Here is an 18,683-nt window from a genome sequence, read left to right as displayed (position 1 = left end):
TTCACATCTCTCATGTCTATGTTTTGGTGGGTTAGTCCCTACATCCACTACTTAAATTACCGGTGTGTGGCGATGGCACGTGTGGAATCCCTTGTATGACTGTCAGGCACTGCCGCTTGGCTGTCCACTAGAGGGCAGTATTGCTTGAGTTTAGAGGGTTTCGAGGTCTAAGTGCGATTCTGGCCAGAGACGCAGCTCCGTACAAGATTCTGGCCAGAGACGCAGCTCCGTACAAGAAAGCATCTTTTTCATTTTGAATGATGACATAGGTAGACATATTTTGCATGTACGTCATACAGGCGTAAATTGATTTCAAATGAATTGTCTTTTCCATCCATTGTTTGCTCTAAACCTACTGTTTGCCTATATTTTCGAAACAATTGCCGTAAGGGTATTAAGCAAGCATTTATTACTTGCTGGCTTTTACCAGCATATAGCCTTTTAAATGATACGCAAACAAATTAAATACGTGGAAACTGAGGGATGAATCCAAGACTTCTCTTGGCATTATAACCTGATGCATTCTTACCGCAAAACAGCACATTAGTTCAATAAGATTCTTCTGGTGTTCCACGGTAAATGAAGATGATTTCAGAGCAAGTTTGACAGTCCTGCCAAATTACATGCGCTCTCCTGATTGGCTGTTTGCGTTGGCCGTGAGTGTGACGTGGTAGGCAGCCGGGAGGAGAAGGCTTTTAGAAAAAAGGCGAAGGAGGAGAGCGGACAGAGCGGGATGCTTGGCCCATGGGACGCATCACTATCTGCGGACACGCACGCTGTCTCACCACACCACAAGCTCTGTGATGCCAGATCACCATATCTGTTTTGCTACAGTGTCACACTGGGACAGCACCGCCTACATTTACGGATACAAATCCTGAGAAGAGCCAGGGTCTGTCCGCCACGGCCCGGGCAACGTGGTGAGATGATCTGCTCCTCTCACCTGTTAAAAGGATCCGATGGACACGTGCTTCACCTGGACAGTGCTTCTCACCTTCTCTTCATGGGTACGTCTGACCTGACCACCGTGCACCTGGAGAGCTCCAGCCTGCATAAAAACATTCGTAAGTTTGTGCAGATTTTTCATGAATTAGTTGCGCCTAATATGTTTCAGAAACAAAGAGCATATTTTTGACCACTATCTAGTTTGGGAGAATAACAGCAGAATAATGGTGACAAGCGGCCTGCAAGAGCCATGAAAACGAGTTAAAGACAACGACATTTTTCTTTTCTTTGTGTAAATTGTCTCAAGCTGCTTATTGTCAATAACATGTGGCATTTGCACACATGTAATTATGAAGCTCGGTGAACAACACTGTTGTTTCTAAAACGTCTTTTTATTAATATTCATGAAATAGTTGTAGCCTAGAATGTTTTACAGTAAATATGTAATATAGTTTACTCTAAACTACAAACAATTATGTGCATGAATGCCATGATTTAGACTAACACACAACCAAATGGTCTGGGCCTTGTCTAAAATGATTATCTGTTTATGTCTCCAGAAACAGTTATATAATGGCAAACATGTGGCCTGCACTAAAATATATTTGCTTTCAGTGTGTTTAATTATTCATTACACTTATTATATTATATTTATCCATTATTGTTTGTGTTTTCAGGAATAATGGGTCTGGTGTACTGTGTTTGACTCAGTGATGGAGTTTGGTCCTGTCTTTGGTTATCTAGCTGTATGAGTGTTATGACCATCATAAAGCTAGATAACCGAAAGTAGGAATGACCTCCAAGTAGCTCACTGCTGCTTTTGAAATGAGAAGTAAAAAGGAAAAAGAAGAAAAGGAGAGCACAGGAGAGGTACGTTAAACTCATTTAGTGGCACAGAAGTGACGTTACGTTAGGGGCTTGGGCCTACATGTGTAATGACAATGTAATGGCTAATCGTACTCATTTTATATTTGGATTGATTTGGGTTAGTATTTTAAAACACTATCACATTATTTTAGGTGTTTAGAATTCAGAGGAAACTAAAGAAACAGTTGATTTGGCCTCAAACAACATGCTGCCAGGGCAACCATAGGACAAAAAGATCACATTTCTTTTATTCATATTGAACAGTCTTTTTTTTTTTTAAATTGTCTTATTTAAAACAAATAAATACATTTCTCTTCCCAAAGTTTTATTTTTGCACAAAGCATTACTCACTGAAAATTGATTTGATTGAACCAAAGCATATAATTGACAATTAGAAATTAATCTAGATTGAAATTCACTTAATTGCATGACCATGTCGCTGTTATTCACAATGAAGTTTGATTTCAACTGTTATATTTATTATATATTTATTCTTACAGTTTATTTCTTAATTTATAAACAGACTGCTCATGCTGTGCTTTCCTACAGTCTATAGTAACTTTTAATATAGACAAGAATAATATTTGAGTTACATTTTGTGAATTAGGCCTCATATAAATGTGTCTACAAAATTCTGTATTAATAATAAGCTATAACAAAATAACAATTATTTTGAATGAAGTAACTTTATTTTTACTGGAAAAAATACTTATTCTAGCTAGTCTAGTATTTTGCTAATTCGTTAGGACCCGTATATAGAGTACATACATTTAGATTAAAAAGAATAACACTTAAACTCAGAAGCAATAGATGCAGACTTAAAGGGGACTTGTAATATGTCTTTTACTGTCGAAAATATTGTTGAGTCTTATAATGAACTATATACAGTTGTACCAAGACATAATACAACCAGAAACAAAGTAAAAGAAAAAAATCTCTTCAAAGCTGAAGGCTACAACATAGTGGACTACAGTAGTTCAATAAAATAATGGATAGCACTTTGCATCTCATCACCATTTTTTCTGGTTTTGTTGGGTGATGTTGCATTTTGGAAGTATATTGGACAAGGATGAACATTCGCCCCCATACAAAGGGTGTTGTTGTGTCTGTGGGCAGGGCACTTCACCTGCTTTGCCTCCTCTAATCACAATATGCAATTGAGCTAACAACACTGTGACTGATTCAGTATAGACATTTAGAAGAAATAACCAAAGCAAACATTAAAAAAATAAAACTCTACAATCATTGTCGTATCGACCCATGCCATAATAAGCAGTCCATGTGACTGTAGGTTTAATTATTTTAGTAGGCTCATATCTAAAACACCAGTGTCCATAATTCCTGCCTAGTTTTTCCCACAGTTATTATCTGAACAGTGCACTTATCTGTAGTGAACCTGTGCTGCAGGAGGTAGTATTGTCCCCCATCTCCCCCTTAAGGACAACACAGCTGCAATCCCATCTTAATCTGGGGATAAACGCGATTATTCTGCTACGGCTTGTTCTTGGCTTTGTAACAGCGACAGGGGACCTTTCACAGCCCCTGTTTTCCCATGGTCGAGTGGGTCGGACCAGCAGACCTCTGGAGTGGAGCTGTCCCATTCATTTAGATTGCAGTGTAAAATGCACATCACATTGCCTCTGAATATTGAGGAATTACTAAGGGAGAGACAGGCACATATTGTCTATCCGTAGAGTTCAGAATGATGCAGATTTAGGATAGTTGCTATAGCAAGTTTCAAAATATTTCTTTTAAATGGAAAAAGTCCTCAAATGTTGCATATAAATGTTGCATATAATTGGACATTTAAACCCATAATTGCTATATGATTTAGGTGGGATTTGCAGTAACAGCAAAGTATTTATTTAGAATTGCCATACACTTGCCAGTCTCGGCATTAGTTGTGCAATGATGCCTTTTCTTTTTACTTGCAAGACTCCAATAACTATTAGAAATATTTACAGTTTGTTTTAGATTCAAACTGCAATTATTTAATATGCATCTAAAATGTGTAAATAGCATTATTATTGTTATTAACACAACATCCACATTATTTGTCTTAGTTTCAGTCCTAGTTCAAGAACCCTAGACCCTATATTCACACCATCCCATGTCTAAAAGTGTCAGTCAAGTTCAAGTTCACACACCACCCATGTCTGGTCTGGTCTGCCCCTCCTGTGTCTGCTCCCCTCCTCCTCCTGTCCCCTGTCCCGCACTTGGAGGTGACCGCATGGCGTTACTATGACAGAGGGGCTGGAGCGTTGTTATGGCAGCGGTCGGGACACCTCAACTATGTGGTGGTGAAAAGAACAGACTGTCAGAGAAGCACACACAGAGTCAGACAAACAGAGTGGAGTTTGGATTTTCTAACAGCTGTGCTCAGACACAACTGACGTCCCACTCCCCTCAGACCCCACCCAGACCCTGGGAACTTTAACATAACACATTCATCATCCTATCACACATGCCCTCAAACCCCGCCCTGTCTTACTTTTTACTGCCAACATTGAAAGCAGTAAGATGCGTAATTTACATAGCATTTGGTTTAGTTTTGTAATAATAACTTAAGGAAACAGACCTACAACCCAAATAAAAACACTGCACAAATTATCACCATACATCAGAAGTCCATTACTAACAAGTGAACACAAAAAAATAAGTTTACATTGCTTTATTTACTAAATGTACTAAATTACCATTAACTTTTCACTTTGCTTGAAAATTCCCAATATCTGACATAATCATGACAGAAGGAATACACATGAACACTTGAATGTGAAATAAGGAACCTTTGTATGATGATTGTGCATAATTAGTGAACAGAGGCAGCGAGACAGACAGCAAGAGATGGAGATTTTGTCAAGGTCTCATTCAAGTTTGAGCATGAAAGCCCGTCATTAGCATAAACTGCAAGCCGTCTGGGGGGCTTTCGAGGAGGGAGCTACACTCAGAAGATATAAGAGAACATTAATGAAAGACGGCGCAATCTAGTATTGTAGACATGCTGCAAGAAAGTGGAGGTTTGAAAAGGAGAAAGGGTGAAAATTGCAGAAGAAAAGGCCTAAGCATGTTTCACAGTGGGATTAAATTGTTTTTGGCCCTGTATATGTACATTTTGTTATATCTGGTAAAGCCATGGTTCACTCTGCAACCATGAATTATAGGAGCATAAGAGTTATAAAGGTGTCATGGTGCATTAACCACGTTTTTTTTAATCCTTGACATTAACCTTTTATTTTGTGTTTTCTTCTGTTTCAGGATGATGTTTCCTTTGGGACCATGAGACTTTTCTTCTGTCCTTACTGTGACGCTTTGGGCCTGAGAACATCATTACATCAGTCTTTTCACTGTTCTTGTTTTGTTTATTATGACCATTTACTTCTGAATTTATAATAATGTAATATTGTGTGTTCAATATTTGATAATTAAAAAAAAAAGAATCAAGTTATTTTCTTGTTTTGTTTTGTTGTTTTTTTTGTTTTGTTTTGTGTCCTGCCTTATCTTAAAGTGCTATATTGTATCACGTATTAGGCCTTTTATTAAGTAAAAATAATCCATTGTTATGAGCCCACTGTGAGTTTTATTATTGATCTGAAGTAAACGCGGTACTGCAGCTGTATAAGGTTTTTACGACTGTAAAATATGTCATGTTATCTGTCAGCACCTTGGACAGAGGCAGCGCAAAAACCGTGATAGGCCTGCTCTTGAAACACACATAGGCTTACTACACTTTAACATTTATCTATGGCTTGGTGTCTTTGGCTGTTGACAGCTTGTTGAAAAGCTATTTAGTAAATTCAGACAACATAACCCTTAACTGAATCAAGACTCACCTTTATCGTTGGCATAGGCTGTAAAACCCTTCCAAAGTGCAAGTCGTATTTATATTTCAGTGACAAAGACTGTAGCATAGCACACACCGTAGGCCTGGCATGCGTGCCCAAACTGTTGCCAAACGCGCGTCTTGATTGGCAGGCAACCAAAATTAAGGAAGTGTCCCCGGCTCCCACTAATAAAGTTGTAATGTCCGACGACCTCTGGTCTTTGAGAGAGCGGAGTCGCGACCTTTCCTCTCCAGGGACAGACACAAGCTGACCCCACACAAGCCACGGGCACGCGCGGCTTTCCGGTCAGGTCAGAGCACGTGCGCTGTGGCGATCAGTTTCCATCGGACCCCCGTTGACTAGATGTGCTATATTTGTCTTATATGTGTAAATGGTAAATTTGGTTTTAGCTAAGCTATTTTATTAAAACCACTGAGCCTAGAGCTTACCATTAGCCTATAACACGTAGACATGATAGGCATAAAGCTATTTTACACTGTGTATTACAGATATATCAGGTGTTTTTTTGTTTTTGTTTTTTTTTCCTTTATAAAAAATTGTTATGGGTGCACAAAGTCCGGTGAAGTGGTCCCACTGAGTAAATATTCATTAAAGTAATTGAAGTCCAGAATGACAGAGATTTGGGAACTGTCTGCAGTCACCAGCACCTGTTGTTCTTCTGTTAAACTCATTGACAAGTGACTGAGATTTATGGACTTCTGTGTTAATATGGATGATTAATGGCATATTTCAGTGGCTCTAAGTGGAAGTGATGCATGTGGACGTGGTGAAACTGCTGCTGCAGGTGCTCTTTCTCTCACGCCTTTTCATCGTTTTCTCCACTTTAGGAGATTTAGGTCATGCTGTCCCTTACATTCACTGGAACTAATTTTTTGAATACTGTAGAAAGAATGATTGCTCTCATTGATGCTGCTGCTTTAAACATATTGCTTTATGTTGAATTAGTTTGTTTCTTCCTAACCAGACTACCTCAGTTGTTTTTGCAGAGAAGTGCTTCTCTGTGTGAGCCCAGCTGTGCACAGTTTCTGGTGTTGCAGGAAGCGGCAGCAGCACAAGATCTTGAATACTGAGCAGTCTGTGCAGACAGGCCGAGTGTCTGAGGGCTCCACACGATTGTTAAGTCATTTATATCTTCCAACTGAGTAAGCATTAGCTCTACTACTTCGCCTTTGCATAACAATAGCATCAGGTCCTGTGAACTTCCACAACCTATTGACCCAACTCAGACATGAATAGTGATGCCCGGAGACTCCCAGCCTCTCCAACAGCTTTACCCGGGCCTTAAGCCCCAATCATGGGCATTTAATGTGTCTCAAGCCCCTGGCAGCTCTGCTACGGCTCCTCTGTGGTCTGATATACAGTTTATTTTGTTCATTCAAAAATATATAGTTTTGCTAATATACAAGGGTTTTGTCTTAAATTATAAGTCCAAATTTAAAAAAAACAAAAAAAAAAAACAGGTCGTAAGTAAAAATAAATAAATATATTTATTATGTGATTTTAAATATTATCGTAATACATTACCCAGAATACCATGCAGAGAATCTATAATTATGAGAAATATTACTGTGCATAATTTAACTCCTGAAGTCTGTCCCTGCGTTTTTGCTTTGGATCAGATTGTGCCAATTACTACTGTGGCGCCATCTGCTGGGAAGATCTAGTGCCTAGTTTAAGGCCTGTGAAATTTGCAAAACATCTTTACAGAAAAAGGGATAAAATGAAAAGATTTTCTAATACTTTTTCAAATAATTCAAATTCATCTGATAGATTTTATACTCCCATATATGAATGTATAGTTTGCTCCACTGCCAAATAAATCTATGTTTCAGTTTGGTAGGTACCTTGGACATGGGCATTTGTCAGACACAGAGTTCTTTCTCAGAGCCTAAAACAAGGGCCTCATCATCTTCTGGGAACTGTTTGGTCTCTGTTGAGACACACAAAGCACATTTTGTTTGGCATTCCCAACTCCATCAAGGCCTTCATTAACACAATCTCTTTTCAAATGTAGTGATTAAACTGTAGCAATTATCCACACAGACTGATGAAGAGGATACGGCTGCGTTCTTGCACATTCAGCAATAATCTCTGTTTTGCTTCAGTGCACATGAGGCCCGCTTTAAGGCCTGCTGCAGCCCTATTTAATCTTGAATGGACTAAATCCACTGAAGCCCACAGGTGAATGAGACAGTTTGAACATTGCAATATCCATTATTATTTGAGGCCCACACAAACTATTGAATGTTTGTTATAACCATCCCTGAGCTGCATTTCTTCACATTGCTCCTGATCTCTGGGCCTGTGTGTGCGTGTTTGTCTCTGTGTTTTTGTGTGTGTGTCTTTGTAGCAGTGTGAGGATCAGTTTTTGTGGGGCTCTGATGAGACGTGACAGGCTGGCTCCCACTCAAACATCTTTGAATCTGGTGCATTTTTCTGCCTTTTCCTTTTACAATGCTTCAGTGGAGATTTCTTTATTTCAGAATGGACAATGGTCTCTTTCTCCCTCTCTCTCTCTCTCTCTCTCTCTCTCTCTCTCTCTCCCCCTCTGTACACACACACACACACACACACACACGCTTGCTGTCATGCTCATTTTGATGGTAATTAATGACATCACCACTGCATGCTGCTTGGTAATGTGCTGGTAAGGGGGGTGCGTTTGTTTGTTGAGCGGACCGTGGGAACTGGGAGCTCTCCAGGGTGGCGAGTCAGGGCCCAACAATACATATGCTGTTGCATTTTCCCCAAACAGCCCCTTCCCAAGAGAATCCCAGGAGATTCATTGCCTCTGTCCCCATCCCAAAGGGTTCCCTCCAATTTAGGATTCAGAGATGCTCTCATATAAATTAGTTACAGTCTGGAGAGTGAGATGACTCTATGTCAACGCAAACCATTTTAAATACAAATTACATTACATTAGAATTAATTAGTACACTAGACATTTTGTTAAATATTGATATTTAAAGGTAGTTACAGTAGTTACAAGTATTTTTTGTTGTTGTGGGTGTCCATCACCTTCTTGTCTCATGGATCTATTCCACTACAGGTGTTTTTTATAGCTAAATTAGAAATCAAATAAACGAACAAAACAAACAAACAAAAAAAAAACATTCTATCTTTGAGGACCTTTACCTTTCTACAGACCTGGCTTGTTTACATTACTCACTTGTTTTTGAAATGTATAAATGTAATGCCATATTGTGGTGTGGAGCATATTGTTAAATACTATTCTCTGCTCATTTTTAAATTGTGCATATACTTAATTTATTAAATCATATACTAAAATTATGCTTATTGCTGGTTTAATGGGAAACAATTTTGACCTACATAACTTGAAAAAGAAAAGAAACTAAAGTTGAATTGTCAGAGGGTATTATTCTTATGAGTTTGAGATAAAGGCTGAAATGAGAGTGCATTTATCTTTTCAATTAATCCAGGTGTAGCAACTGATTGGATAGACCCTGTGTTTAGATATTCTTCTTTGAAAGAGATGCCATAAAGAATGTGTCCCTGAGCTATGAATATATTCTGCTCCGAGAGGTCTTCCCCTTTGACCTCTACAAATGAACACTTGTCAAATGAACCCAGCCCACTGATTGGCCTTAGCTGATGCATGTTGTTTGTGGTGTAGACTGGTTGATACACAGCATGTGACTCTTATAAGTAGGTTGTGCCATAATCACTATATTGAGAAATTGTGATCCTAAATTTGACTGTATTCAGGGTAATGATATCTGATGTTGTTTCTGTAAATAGTCAATCAGTTTTAGGCACATTTAACAAAACATTTTAAAAGTTCAGGTATGTTGTTGCTTATTTAGAGAAAGTCAACATATGGAAAGCAGTTGACATATTCACTGCTTTGATTATCATGCATTTCATAAAAGGGCTGTTCATGTAGTGGTTGAGGAAATACTGTACTGTAAGATTTATTTGTTCCTTTTAAAATTGTGATGTATTGAAGAATATTATGTGTAATATATTGATTATTGCATGTATCACCATATTAAGAACTGTGGATTGTGGATTGTATCATGTAACATTAGTGATCTTGTGATTCTCAACCCTATTTATAACATAGAATTTTAGTGTGTTGTTTTGGCTCACATCTTTTGCTTTTGAAGGCTGTAAGCTTCCTAAATAGAGTGATTAAACAACCATCTCACTGGAAGATGTCTTAAAAAAACATGATGAGGTTTATTTAGCCCACAAGACCTCTTCATCGGCTCCTTATTGACTCCTTATTGCCACTTCAAATAGACAGTGAGAAAATGTTGGTTTCTTAGTGTGTATGTATAGGTCCAGATGGTGTGTGCAGCCCCACAAAGGTGATATAATTGCCAGGGCAGATTGGGACAAGGATCGCGTCTTTGGAGTTCCCGGGTCTCCTCCTTTTTCCCATTGCACCTTTTCTCTCTCACACTATACGCACTGATTATGCCCCCCTTTCTCTTTGTCCCATTATACAGCTCCAACAACAGGCCAATTTGTCTCTTCAGCTTGGCCCCCGCCTCCCCTCCTGCTGCGTTACTTAGCCCCTACGAGTTTTCTCAGTGGCAGGTACTGATTAGAAGAACTTCGTGGCTGTCCGGATCACTCCTCCTCCCCACTGCAGTAGCAGCCTTTAATCTGATTACAGGCTTTCCTCTGCTTTTCACTGGAGGCTGCTCCCTTGAGGACAATAGATGACCAAGTAGCTTCACAAACACTGGTGTGGGGTCATCTGATTCTAGAGAGAGAGAGAGATTCACAGAGGGAGATCCACACAGCGAGATTCACAGAGGAAGGTTCGCATTTCTACCAGGTTGAGTGTTGTAGCTGTCAGTCACTCAGCTGAGACAATGAGACATCTCTTTCTTTCTCTCAGTAAATATATGGGCCTTGTGAATGGAATTTGTGTGAATAAAAAGTAAATCAATCAATATATCAGCCAACTATAAATAGGTGACTCTTTCCATCCTTGTTTTGAGGTAGATAAGCTTTGTTCCACTTTTCCACAGTAAAATCACAAACATGTAAGTAAGTTATTATGAATTGCTGTTTATGAATAAAAACCTGGTAAATAATATCTTGACAAAATGGTATTAGATGCATTTGCACTTAAAGATTGCATTTACAATTTAGATTTAGTTTTAATCTCTGTAAATGTCATTTACTGTATTTCTTCTTGTAAGTGGGGAAAGAGGAATTCAAGTATCTTTCATAACACTTATCCCACCGTCTAAATACTTGCTTTGTGCACTTTTTGCTCTTATCTGCATATGCTACCTTTTACTTGTATTTGTAATAAAATATGAATCTAACAAGAGTCAATATGAAAGATTTTGTTTATTTCATACTGTATCCATCTGTTTTTTGATAGATTACTTAAATAGTTTCCTTCCTTTCCACACAGTCAGTCAAAGGATAAACAGGAAAAGTCACATAAATAATTTAACCCATCCATCCAGACCATTCACATGTTTACTTAACTAACAGAGCTTTTGCCCCTGGTTAACCTGACAAGGCCAGCACAAAGACGATGTCCACCAGTGTATTTAGAGTTCATTAAACGCACAGCCACTGGTCAGAAGACGACCCTAGAGACTGGCCTGTCCACATCTCATCAGCATCACAATGCAGACACAGCACCCACGAGCGATTTGTGAGCCCCGAGTGACCTGACGCGTCCCAGCACCCACTTGATCAGTTAATACCCACTCAAACAGCTCATGACAAGAGCCAACAATAACTGAACAAATCAGGGCAATGTGTAAATATCCAGCTCATTAACCCCAGCTTAATGTATTACATTTATTATTATTATTATCACTACTAACTCTCAGTTACATGGAAAAAGCATTATTGATAAATACTTGCCCTTATTAAACTACAAATAAGCCCATTGATGCCTACCTTTTAGGTGGAGATATATTATTAACCATACACATGATGTCATTTAGATATATGTATAAAACAAAAACACATTAAAAATACACACAAAAAATAGTTCATGGAACAGAAGAAATATGGTGTAAACTGACAAATGGCATCAAGACCTATTATGCAATAGGTTACATTTTTTTGCCATCTAATTTGACAGCTTCTTACACCTGACATGAGGGAATGCTAGAAGTATTAAGAATATAAAATACTGTAATTTACCAAAAGGGTATCATTTAAATCCACAAGATTGAGTTGTATTTGTTATAGGCCCATTTGTTGATAGAATCGCTGCCTATTAAGAATAGTTTACCTCAAAAAAATAACAAGGGAGGGAATTTAAAATATACAGTCATTTTTATTCAACACAATTTCAAAACAAATTCCACATTAAAATATATTAATCAAATGACATTTTCCTCATAAAATTTCTTAGTCAAGTCTTAACTTCAACCACACAGAAATAACCAAGTTGGTGAATTGTGTCATTGTTATTTGACTTCAACCTTTCAAAAAAAACACACTCATATGTACAAATAAAATACATATAATCTTACATTAAAATAAAGTCACATTTGGCAGTAAAAGGACATAGTAATACTTAAATACACAACCTTTATAGCAAGCACACATCTGTGACCCTAGTACATAAGAGCAATTCACTGGAATAAACACAAAGGAACATTTTCCACTATCCTTTTAAATACAGTTACTCATAAACATAGTGCCCATTGTATGGCACACTGTATTGAGCTCACAGATTAACATTAAGTTGCTTATTAATATTTTCATTCACATATTGTTCAAAGCGGCTCATTCTTTAAAACACAGGTATATCAAAGTACGTCAGTTAAGTTTTTGATTAACTTTGCTCCACTGAGAAGTTGGACTCAGCTCTGTTGAACAAAAGTAGGAAAACATCATATGTATTTTTCTTTTAAGAATAAATTAACAATTAAGATTGAATTTGATTATCTTACATGTCTTGGTGCTTGTGGATCATGTGGTTGTTGTACTCCAACACAGGAGGGATAGTCTCTTCATCCTCAGGAACCTAAAGACACAGCGCATGAGACAATTTTGTTGAGGCACGTGCTCCATCTAGTGGCCAAAGTAGAGGCTTACCTCCCAATAGACTTCATCATCATAGCAGTTGTCGTCAGCTGGATCTCCCCAAATTGGAAACTTCAGGATAAAACCTTAAAGACCATAAACACATATGATAAACAACTCGAGTATTTAGTTTTAAATTGACTGCATCAAAAGATAATGTTTCCAAAACAGAAACTATTATTTCCCTCTGTTAGAACCTACACCCATATTTCCTCATGTTTGTTGGCTTTTATAAACACGTCATATTATGTCCTAAATTAAACTTAACATACCAACAATAGCTCCTCCAACCAGCCCAAAAGCGATGGCTACACATGTGCCTGCAGCCTGGAATCCACCTTGAGTTCCGACTCCTCTATTTGCGTATTTGCCCTCAAAGTCAAAAGTGTTGATCAACCTGGAAGAAATTTATATTTAAACAATTTAACCACTTTTTTGAAACATTGATTGTTAAGTTGTGGGTTTAAGACATGTTAGCTTTCCTACTTGTGTACAATTACATAACAGAGTCTTGTCAAAGTCTGTGACAAGTGACAGTTTTGTTGATGAAGAGGGAGTTGAGGATTATTGTGATTCTAGTCCTTACCCTTCTTTTCCATAGACACTTTCACTCGCAGCAGCAGCCACAATGGCCCCTACAAACCCACCAAGCATGCCTGGCATTGCATGCAAATTATGCACTCCACAAGTGTCCTGGAGCTTAAGATACTTCTCCAAGAAAGGCTGGAAAAAAAATAAATAAATAAAAAATCAGTCTTAGACCTTATTACACAGTAATATAAAGTTTGTAGTGACTTTCAACTCAGTACATTTCTGTGGGCAATTTAACAAATGAAGATAAATAACTTGAGTATATTAACTTATTCCATCTTATTTTCAGTAGATTTCTTTGGTTGGCAGACTGGTCTATTATTGGATTATGCTCTGACTAAACTCTATTCATGTAGACCAGCACTTTAATTTGTGTACTTAACAATTAGTAATTATGGCTTTTAATTGTATATAATTGCTGTTTAATCTTCCAACACTGTGAAGAAAGAGACATTTTTCCTGTAGAAAATAAATAATTAAATAAATACATTAGTTGGTCTTACTGTGATAAACAGGTACCCAAATGTGGATATGATGCCACAGCAAAAGCCGACAATCAGAGCACCATAGGGAGTAATCATGAACTCAGCTGCTGTTCCCATGGCTACACCACCAGCGAGTGTGGCATTCTGGATGTGCACCTGTCAAAATAAAAAATATGATAGTCTAAAAATGCTGTTTAAGTCAAGAATGTTACTCAACAGGTTTTACAGCTCAAAGAGTTTTTTTTTTTTTTTTTACAGTCAGAGATTGTACATAAAGATCTTACCATGTCCAGCTTGCCTTTCTTTTGAGACATACTGGAGAGGGCAACTGTGGTGAGTACACATGAAGCCAGGGCCAGGTAGGTATTTATGGCTGTTCTGTGCTGTCCATCACCATGGTCTGTGATGGCAGAGTTGAAACTGGGCCAGAACATCCACAAGAACAGGGTCCCTGAGAGGATCAGGTTAAAACATTTATGACATGTTTCAACAGTAAGATCCTTACATTATTCCAATTTGTTATTGCCAATAGAAATTATTCATTTGCAGCAGAAAATTCTGTAATCTACATCATAATTCCCCAATGTCATTTGACTATTTTAATCACACTATTAGTTAAATTTTATGCAGCCCTCGATTTGGAAGACTTGTTTTAAAAGTAAACAAATGTCAAAAAGCTGTTGAGATCTGCAGGCCGATGATTACAGCAGTGGCAATTTAAGTGATATGTTCACATAACATCAGTTGTTACTGTTTTATCATGAGGCTTTTAAAACTAGGCATTTGTGCCATATCACCTAGTATGTATATAAACTTGCATGGATAAAACAGCATTTTACTCACCAATCATAGCAAACACATCAGAGTGGTAGACAGAACCAATGAGCTGCTTGCTTTGGTGCAAGTTTGGACGATACAGGACCCAGGAGATGGCCAGACCATAGTAACCGCCAAAAGCATGGATGACCATTGATCCACCAGAATCACGGCACTACAAAATACATTCAGAAAACATAGTCAAAGAAGCAAGAAGAAATGTGGTAATTTTTTTTTCAAAATGAATGTCTGATTACATGAAGCAGATCGAGAATGATGTATTCTTCCACAGCGAATAGTGTAACACCAAACAAAGTCACCACCATCAACTGCACAGGGCTAACTTTACCCAGGAGCGCGCCATAGGCAATCAGAGAGCCAGCACAGCAGAAATCAGCATTGATCAAACTGGAAAAAAATAGGAAACAAAATATAAATTTAAAAAATAATTTTCAAATTGCATAATGGATATGAATAGTGTGTGACAAAATGTGGTTATGACTGATGTCGACAAACAGGACTGACAGGTTTTTTGTTGTTTTTGTTAAGGTTGGACAGTTGAAACAAGAGATCATGTTAATTCATTCAGTCTGATATTAAGTCATCAGTCATTAATCACGAAACAGCAGTCACATGAAATGAATACTTTTCGGGTTGTTCAACAAGTTTAATAATAACAATAACAATTCCCGTGCTTTGATTTGACTGTGGGAGTAGGCCTGTCATGATTATTACTAAATAGACTTAATAGATGGAATATATGTTAGATAGAATAATACATCTTAGGGGGTCAGTATTGTGGGGACATTTTCTTTGTGCTATGATAAGACTTGAGCTGTGGAGGATTGAACAAATAACTTCTGTTACTCATAGATACAAATTAACTACTAAAGGGATTAATTCTGCTGTTTGTTTATTGCAGTTTGCAGTATATCATACATTTAAATAGTGCTGTAGGGTTATTGTGTCAGTGGCAGGATTTAATTTCAGTATTAAGGTTTATCGTCTATATATACTATAACAGACCTATGAGAGAGTATGTTTAATTAACCAACCTCTCAATACCAATGTAGATTTTCCCGGTGGTGTGGTCAAGAGAATGGAACCAGCCCTGCATGAGAAGAGCCCACTGGAGACCAAATGATGCAATCAGGAAGTTGAAGCCCACACCTCCAAAACTGTAGCGTTTCAGGAAAGTCATAAGGAAACCAAATCCAACAAAGATCATGACATGGACATCTTGGAAACCTAAAAATCAAAGCAAACATGGTCAATATGGTGGTTTGGTTGGGAAATACAATTCAGATCATATGTCACAAGATCTTGCAAGATAAAACTGCCACAACATTAAGCACTCGTGGAAATTGATCTCAGAAGATTTTTTTCTCCATGCATTTACATTTGGCTCAGACAAAAATGAGTAGACTTTAGAATTACCACTTGATGTACACTAAATTATGCAGATCAACAAACACCATTTTTTACAGGTAAGTTTAAAAAAGAAGAAGAAGAAGAAGAACAACAACAACAACAATATAAAGAGTCCACTGCATTAACGCTATTCGTGCACTTACTTGGGTATCTGAAGTAGAAATCATTTTCAATGTCACTCGAGATGTTGTGATTTTTTTTGTGCTCCACCCAGTGAGTGTCTGACTCCTCATCATAGCGTATGAAAACACCAAACAAGACGATCATAGCAATTTGCCAGACGAAGCACACAGCGGGAAGGCTAACCCGGACATTGGTGTTCTTTTGTGGGCCCAGATACGCGCAACAGTTGCCCATTATGAAGCCTGTGGTCCGCTGCTCTCTGCTTGGATGGGGTTTACACACAGGTGTGGACTGCTAGGTCTCACTTCAACAACATCTGAGCTAAACTTTTATGGCCTTCATGAGGGGTGTGTCGCGGGGGCTGGGCGCTGCTCACCTGTTTTAGCTAATCATGTAATGGCATGTTTTGCAAAACCAATGAGCTTCCATTCTTCACTCCAGCACATGGCTGCAGAGGATCAGAGGCAAGTACATTTACAGGGCCAGAAAACGTGGAAGTGTGTCACGATGATTCTCTCTAACATTTGTCCCAAACCAGGCCTAACATGTGCATGTTAGCGCGGTATTATTGTCCTTTCAAGTTAAAAATACAATCCAGATGTTGTGTGACTTAAGTAAATTTGAATTTAACAAATTATAAGAGTATTAAATTAAATCAGAAAAATATTATATATTTTCTAATAAATAGGTCTACTGATGCCTTTACGTGCTACCTGTGCAAAGTGAACCTTGCTTGTCCCTATTAGATATTATGTAATAATATGTTTATTAATATGTTAATATGATTATCACCTTTTCTTTTTTATTTTATTTTATTAAAACAAAAAAGAAAAGGAGAAAGTGATAATCTGTGGATTATGTAGGGACAGCCTCAACTCTTGATCACATGAATTAGATCAAGCTCTACATGTAATGTAACACAAAGTGAATAAAACACAGAACACTATGTTCCTTCATATCTCCAGTCTTTACGCAAACACAGTAGGCACGTTCAGATGCCTATTCTGTAATTAGTGAATTGAGAAAGGAATTTTTTGAGTATAGTCTATTAATCTAATCATTGCTTTGCTTTCCAGGTTGAGAATAAACAGCTGGTGAGGTACTGGTTTATGTTGCCTTGTTATTAAATGTTTTGTTCACCTGAAAGTAACTTTACTACTGAACATGCAAACCCTCTGCCTGTTGTGTTGTGCATGTGTTTTTGATCAAGATAAAAAAGGACAAATACCAAAAGAGGATTCGTCATTTACTGCTGAGTCTTCAGTGACACAAAGAACATTCCAGATTGTATCTATTTTTTCTTCTTAAACTCACTTTCTTTAAGTCATTATGTAATACACTTTTTTATCACAATTTGACATGACATTTTAAAATATATCTCCCTGGCAAATTGTATTTACCTTTGTGTTTTATTCAGATCATTTATTTATTTATTTGCTTGTTTGGGCTTGCTTTGTGTAGGCCTACACAACAGTACAGCCTGATTTTCTGCAGGACATCTGTTTGTTTCAAATCATGAATGATAGGTCTGTTGTTTTTAATCGATGATTATACTGCCATTTTTGGACATAGTAAAAGCATGAGGTTTGGATAAGAGTGGAAACTTTACAAAAATTGTACAGTCAAACGCAGTTATTTATTCTTCGAGTTGAAGGATATTTAAAAATGTAGATGGCTTCTTCATTGTTCATGTGCACTATGCACTTTCCATCTTTATGGAAATGTTTTTGCTTTGACTGGAATGTTTCACAGTATGGCTTTAAAGGTCCTATATTATGCAAAATTTATTCTTGTAAGGTTTAAGCCATGTCATCAAAAACATACCTGGATTTGTGTTTTGTTTCATTCACACATGTTTGAGTTATCCTTTATTATTATTATATTAGTTTGTCCACTAGTATATCTACAAAGCTCCATATTGAGAGGTCTTTTTGGTAGTGCTTTTTATTATCTCTGTAGGGACCATTCTCCTCTGCATTTCACCCATCCTTTCAAGAGCAGTGGGCAGCATATGGGGTGCATGGGGATCCATCTCCATGAACTTGTTGCTAGGCTTTGTCAGGACTTCAGCTGGAGGATTTAACCTGTGGTGCTTGTTTTTTGGGGGGATGATGTGAGGAAACCGACCTAGACATGGGGAGAACATGAAAACTCCACACAGAAAGGCCCAGGCGACCCGGGGATCGAACCCGGAACCTTTTTGCTGTTGAGTTGCTAGTTTTCAAGTTGGCAGCTGCCTTTTATATTTTGTATAGAGATTGAGAATTCATGTCACTGTCCTTAAGCAGTGTCAATAAAAGTTTCATAAATCAGTTATGTAAGAATCATTTTGACCATTCATTAATTTCAGAACTTCAAAATATATGGAAATTATATGGAAGCTTGCACTGCGACTCTGAACACTAGTGGATGGAGCATTACCTGTTCAAATATTTTAACTTCAACATGTGACAAAAGGAGTCCTGTGACAGCTTCAGATCGTTATCGTTTTTTGTGGCATTTGAGCTATGTCCCCAGTCACATGGGGCGGCATGCTGCTGCC

The 18,683-nt window shown here is 37.8% G+C and overlaps 1 protein-coding gene across 1 annotated transcript; it reads right to left on the bottom strand.

The window, feature by feature from the left end:
• Window positions 1-11,920: 11,920 nt before the first annotated feature.
• On the bottom strand, window positions 11,921-16,439 carry LOC110175199 (ammonium transporter Rh type C 2). The gene is made up of 11 exons (XM_020941321.2): window positions 16,162-16,439; window positions 15,643-15,835; window positions 14,845-14,995; window positions 14,615-14,762; window positions 14,056-14,222; window positions 13,790-13,927; window positions 13,282-13,418; window positions 12,968-13,092; window positions 12,708-12,781; window positions 12,563-12,636; window positions 11,921-12,478 (listed from the first exon to the last, which is right to left on the bottom strand). Exons 1-11 carry the CDS (start codon window positions 16,373-16,375, stop codon window positions 12,445-12,447), a joined length of 1,455 nt encoding a protein of 484 aa, XP_020796980.1. The 5' UTR covers window positions 16,376-16,439; the 3' UTR covers window positions 11,921-12,444.
• Window positions 16,440-18,683: the final 2,244 nt, after the last annotated feature.

This window comes from Boleophthalmus pectinirostris, unplaced genomic scaffold (genome assembly GCF_026225935.1).
Source record: "Boleophthalmus pectinirostris isolate CB_2022bp ecotype Guang Dong unplaced genomic scaffold, ASM2622593v1 HiC_scaffold_19, whole genome shotgun sequence".
Lineage (NCBI taxonomy): Eukaryota > Metazoa > Chordata > Actinopteri > Gobiiformes > Gobiidae > Boleophthalmus > Boleophthalmus pectinirostris.
The sequence above is the reverse complement of the archived record's forward strand: the minus strand, read 5'-3'. Positions and strand labels throughout refer to the sequence as shown.

Bases quoted from the DNA above. Each gene is read 5' to 3' on its own strand.
- LOC110175199 (XM_020941321.2), bottom strand. From the start codon at position 16,375: ATGGGCAACTGTTGCGCGTATCTGGGCCCACAAAAGAACACCAATGTC. The intron at 12,637-12,707 runs GTAAGCCTCTAC...CTGTGTCTTTAG, and splicing joins ATGATGAAGTCTATTGGGAG to GTTCCTGAGGATGAAGAGAC. The intron at 12,479-12,562 runs GTAAGATAATCA...TTTGTTCAACAG, and splicing joins ATCCACAAGCACCAAGACAT to AGCTGAGTCCAACTTCTCAG.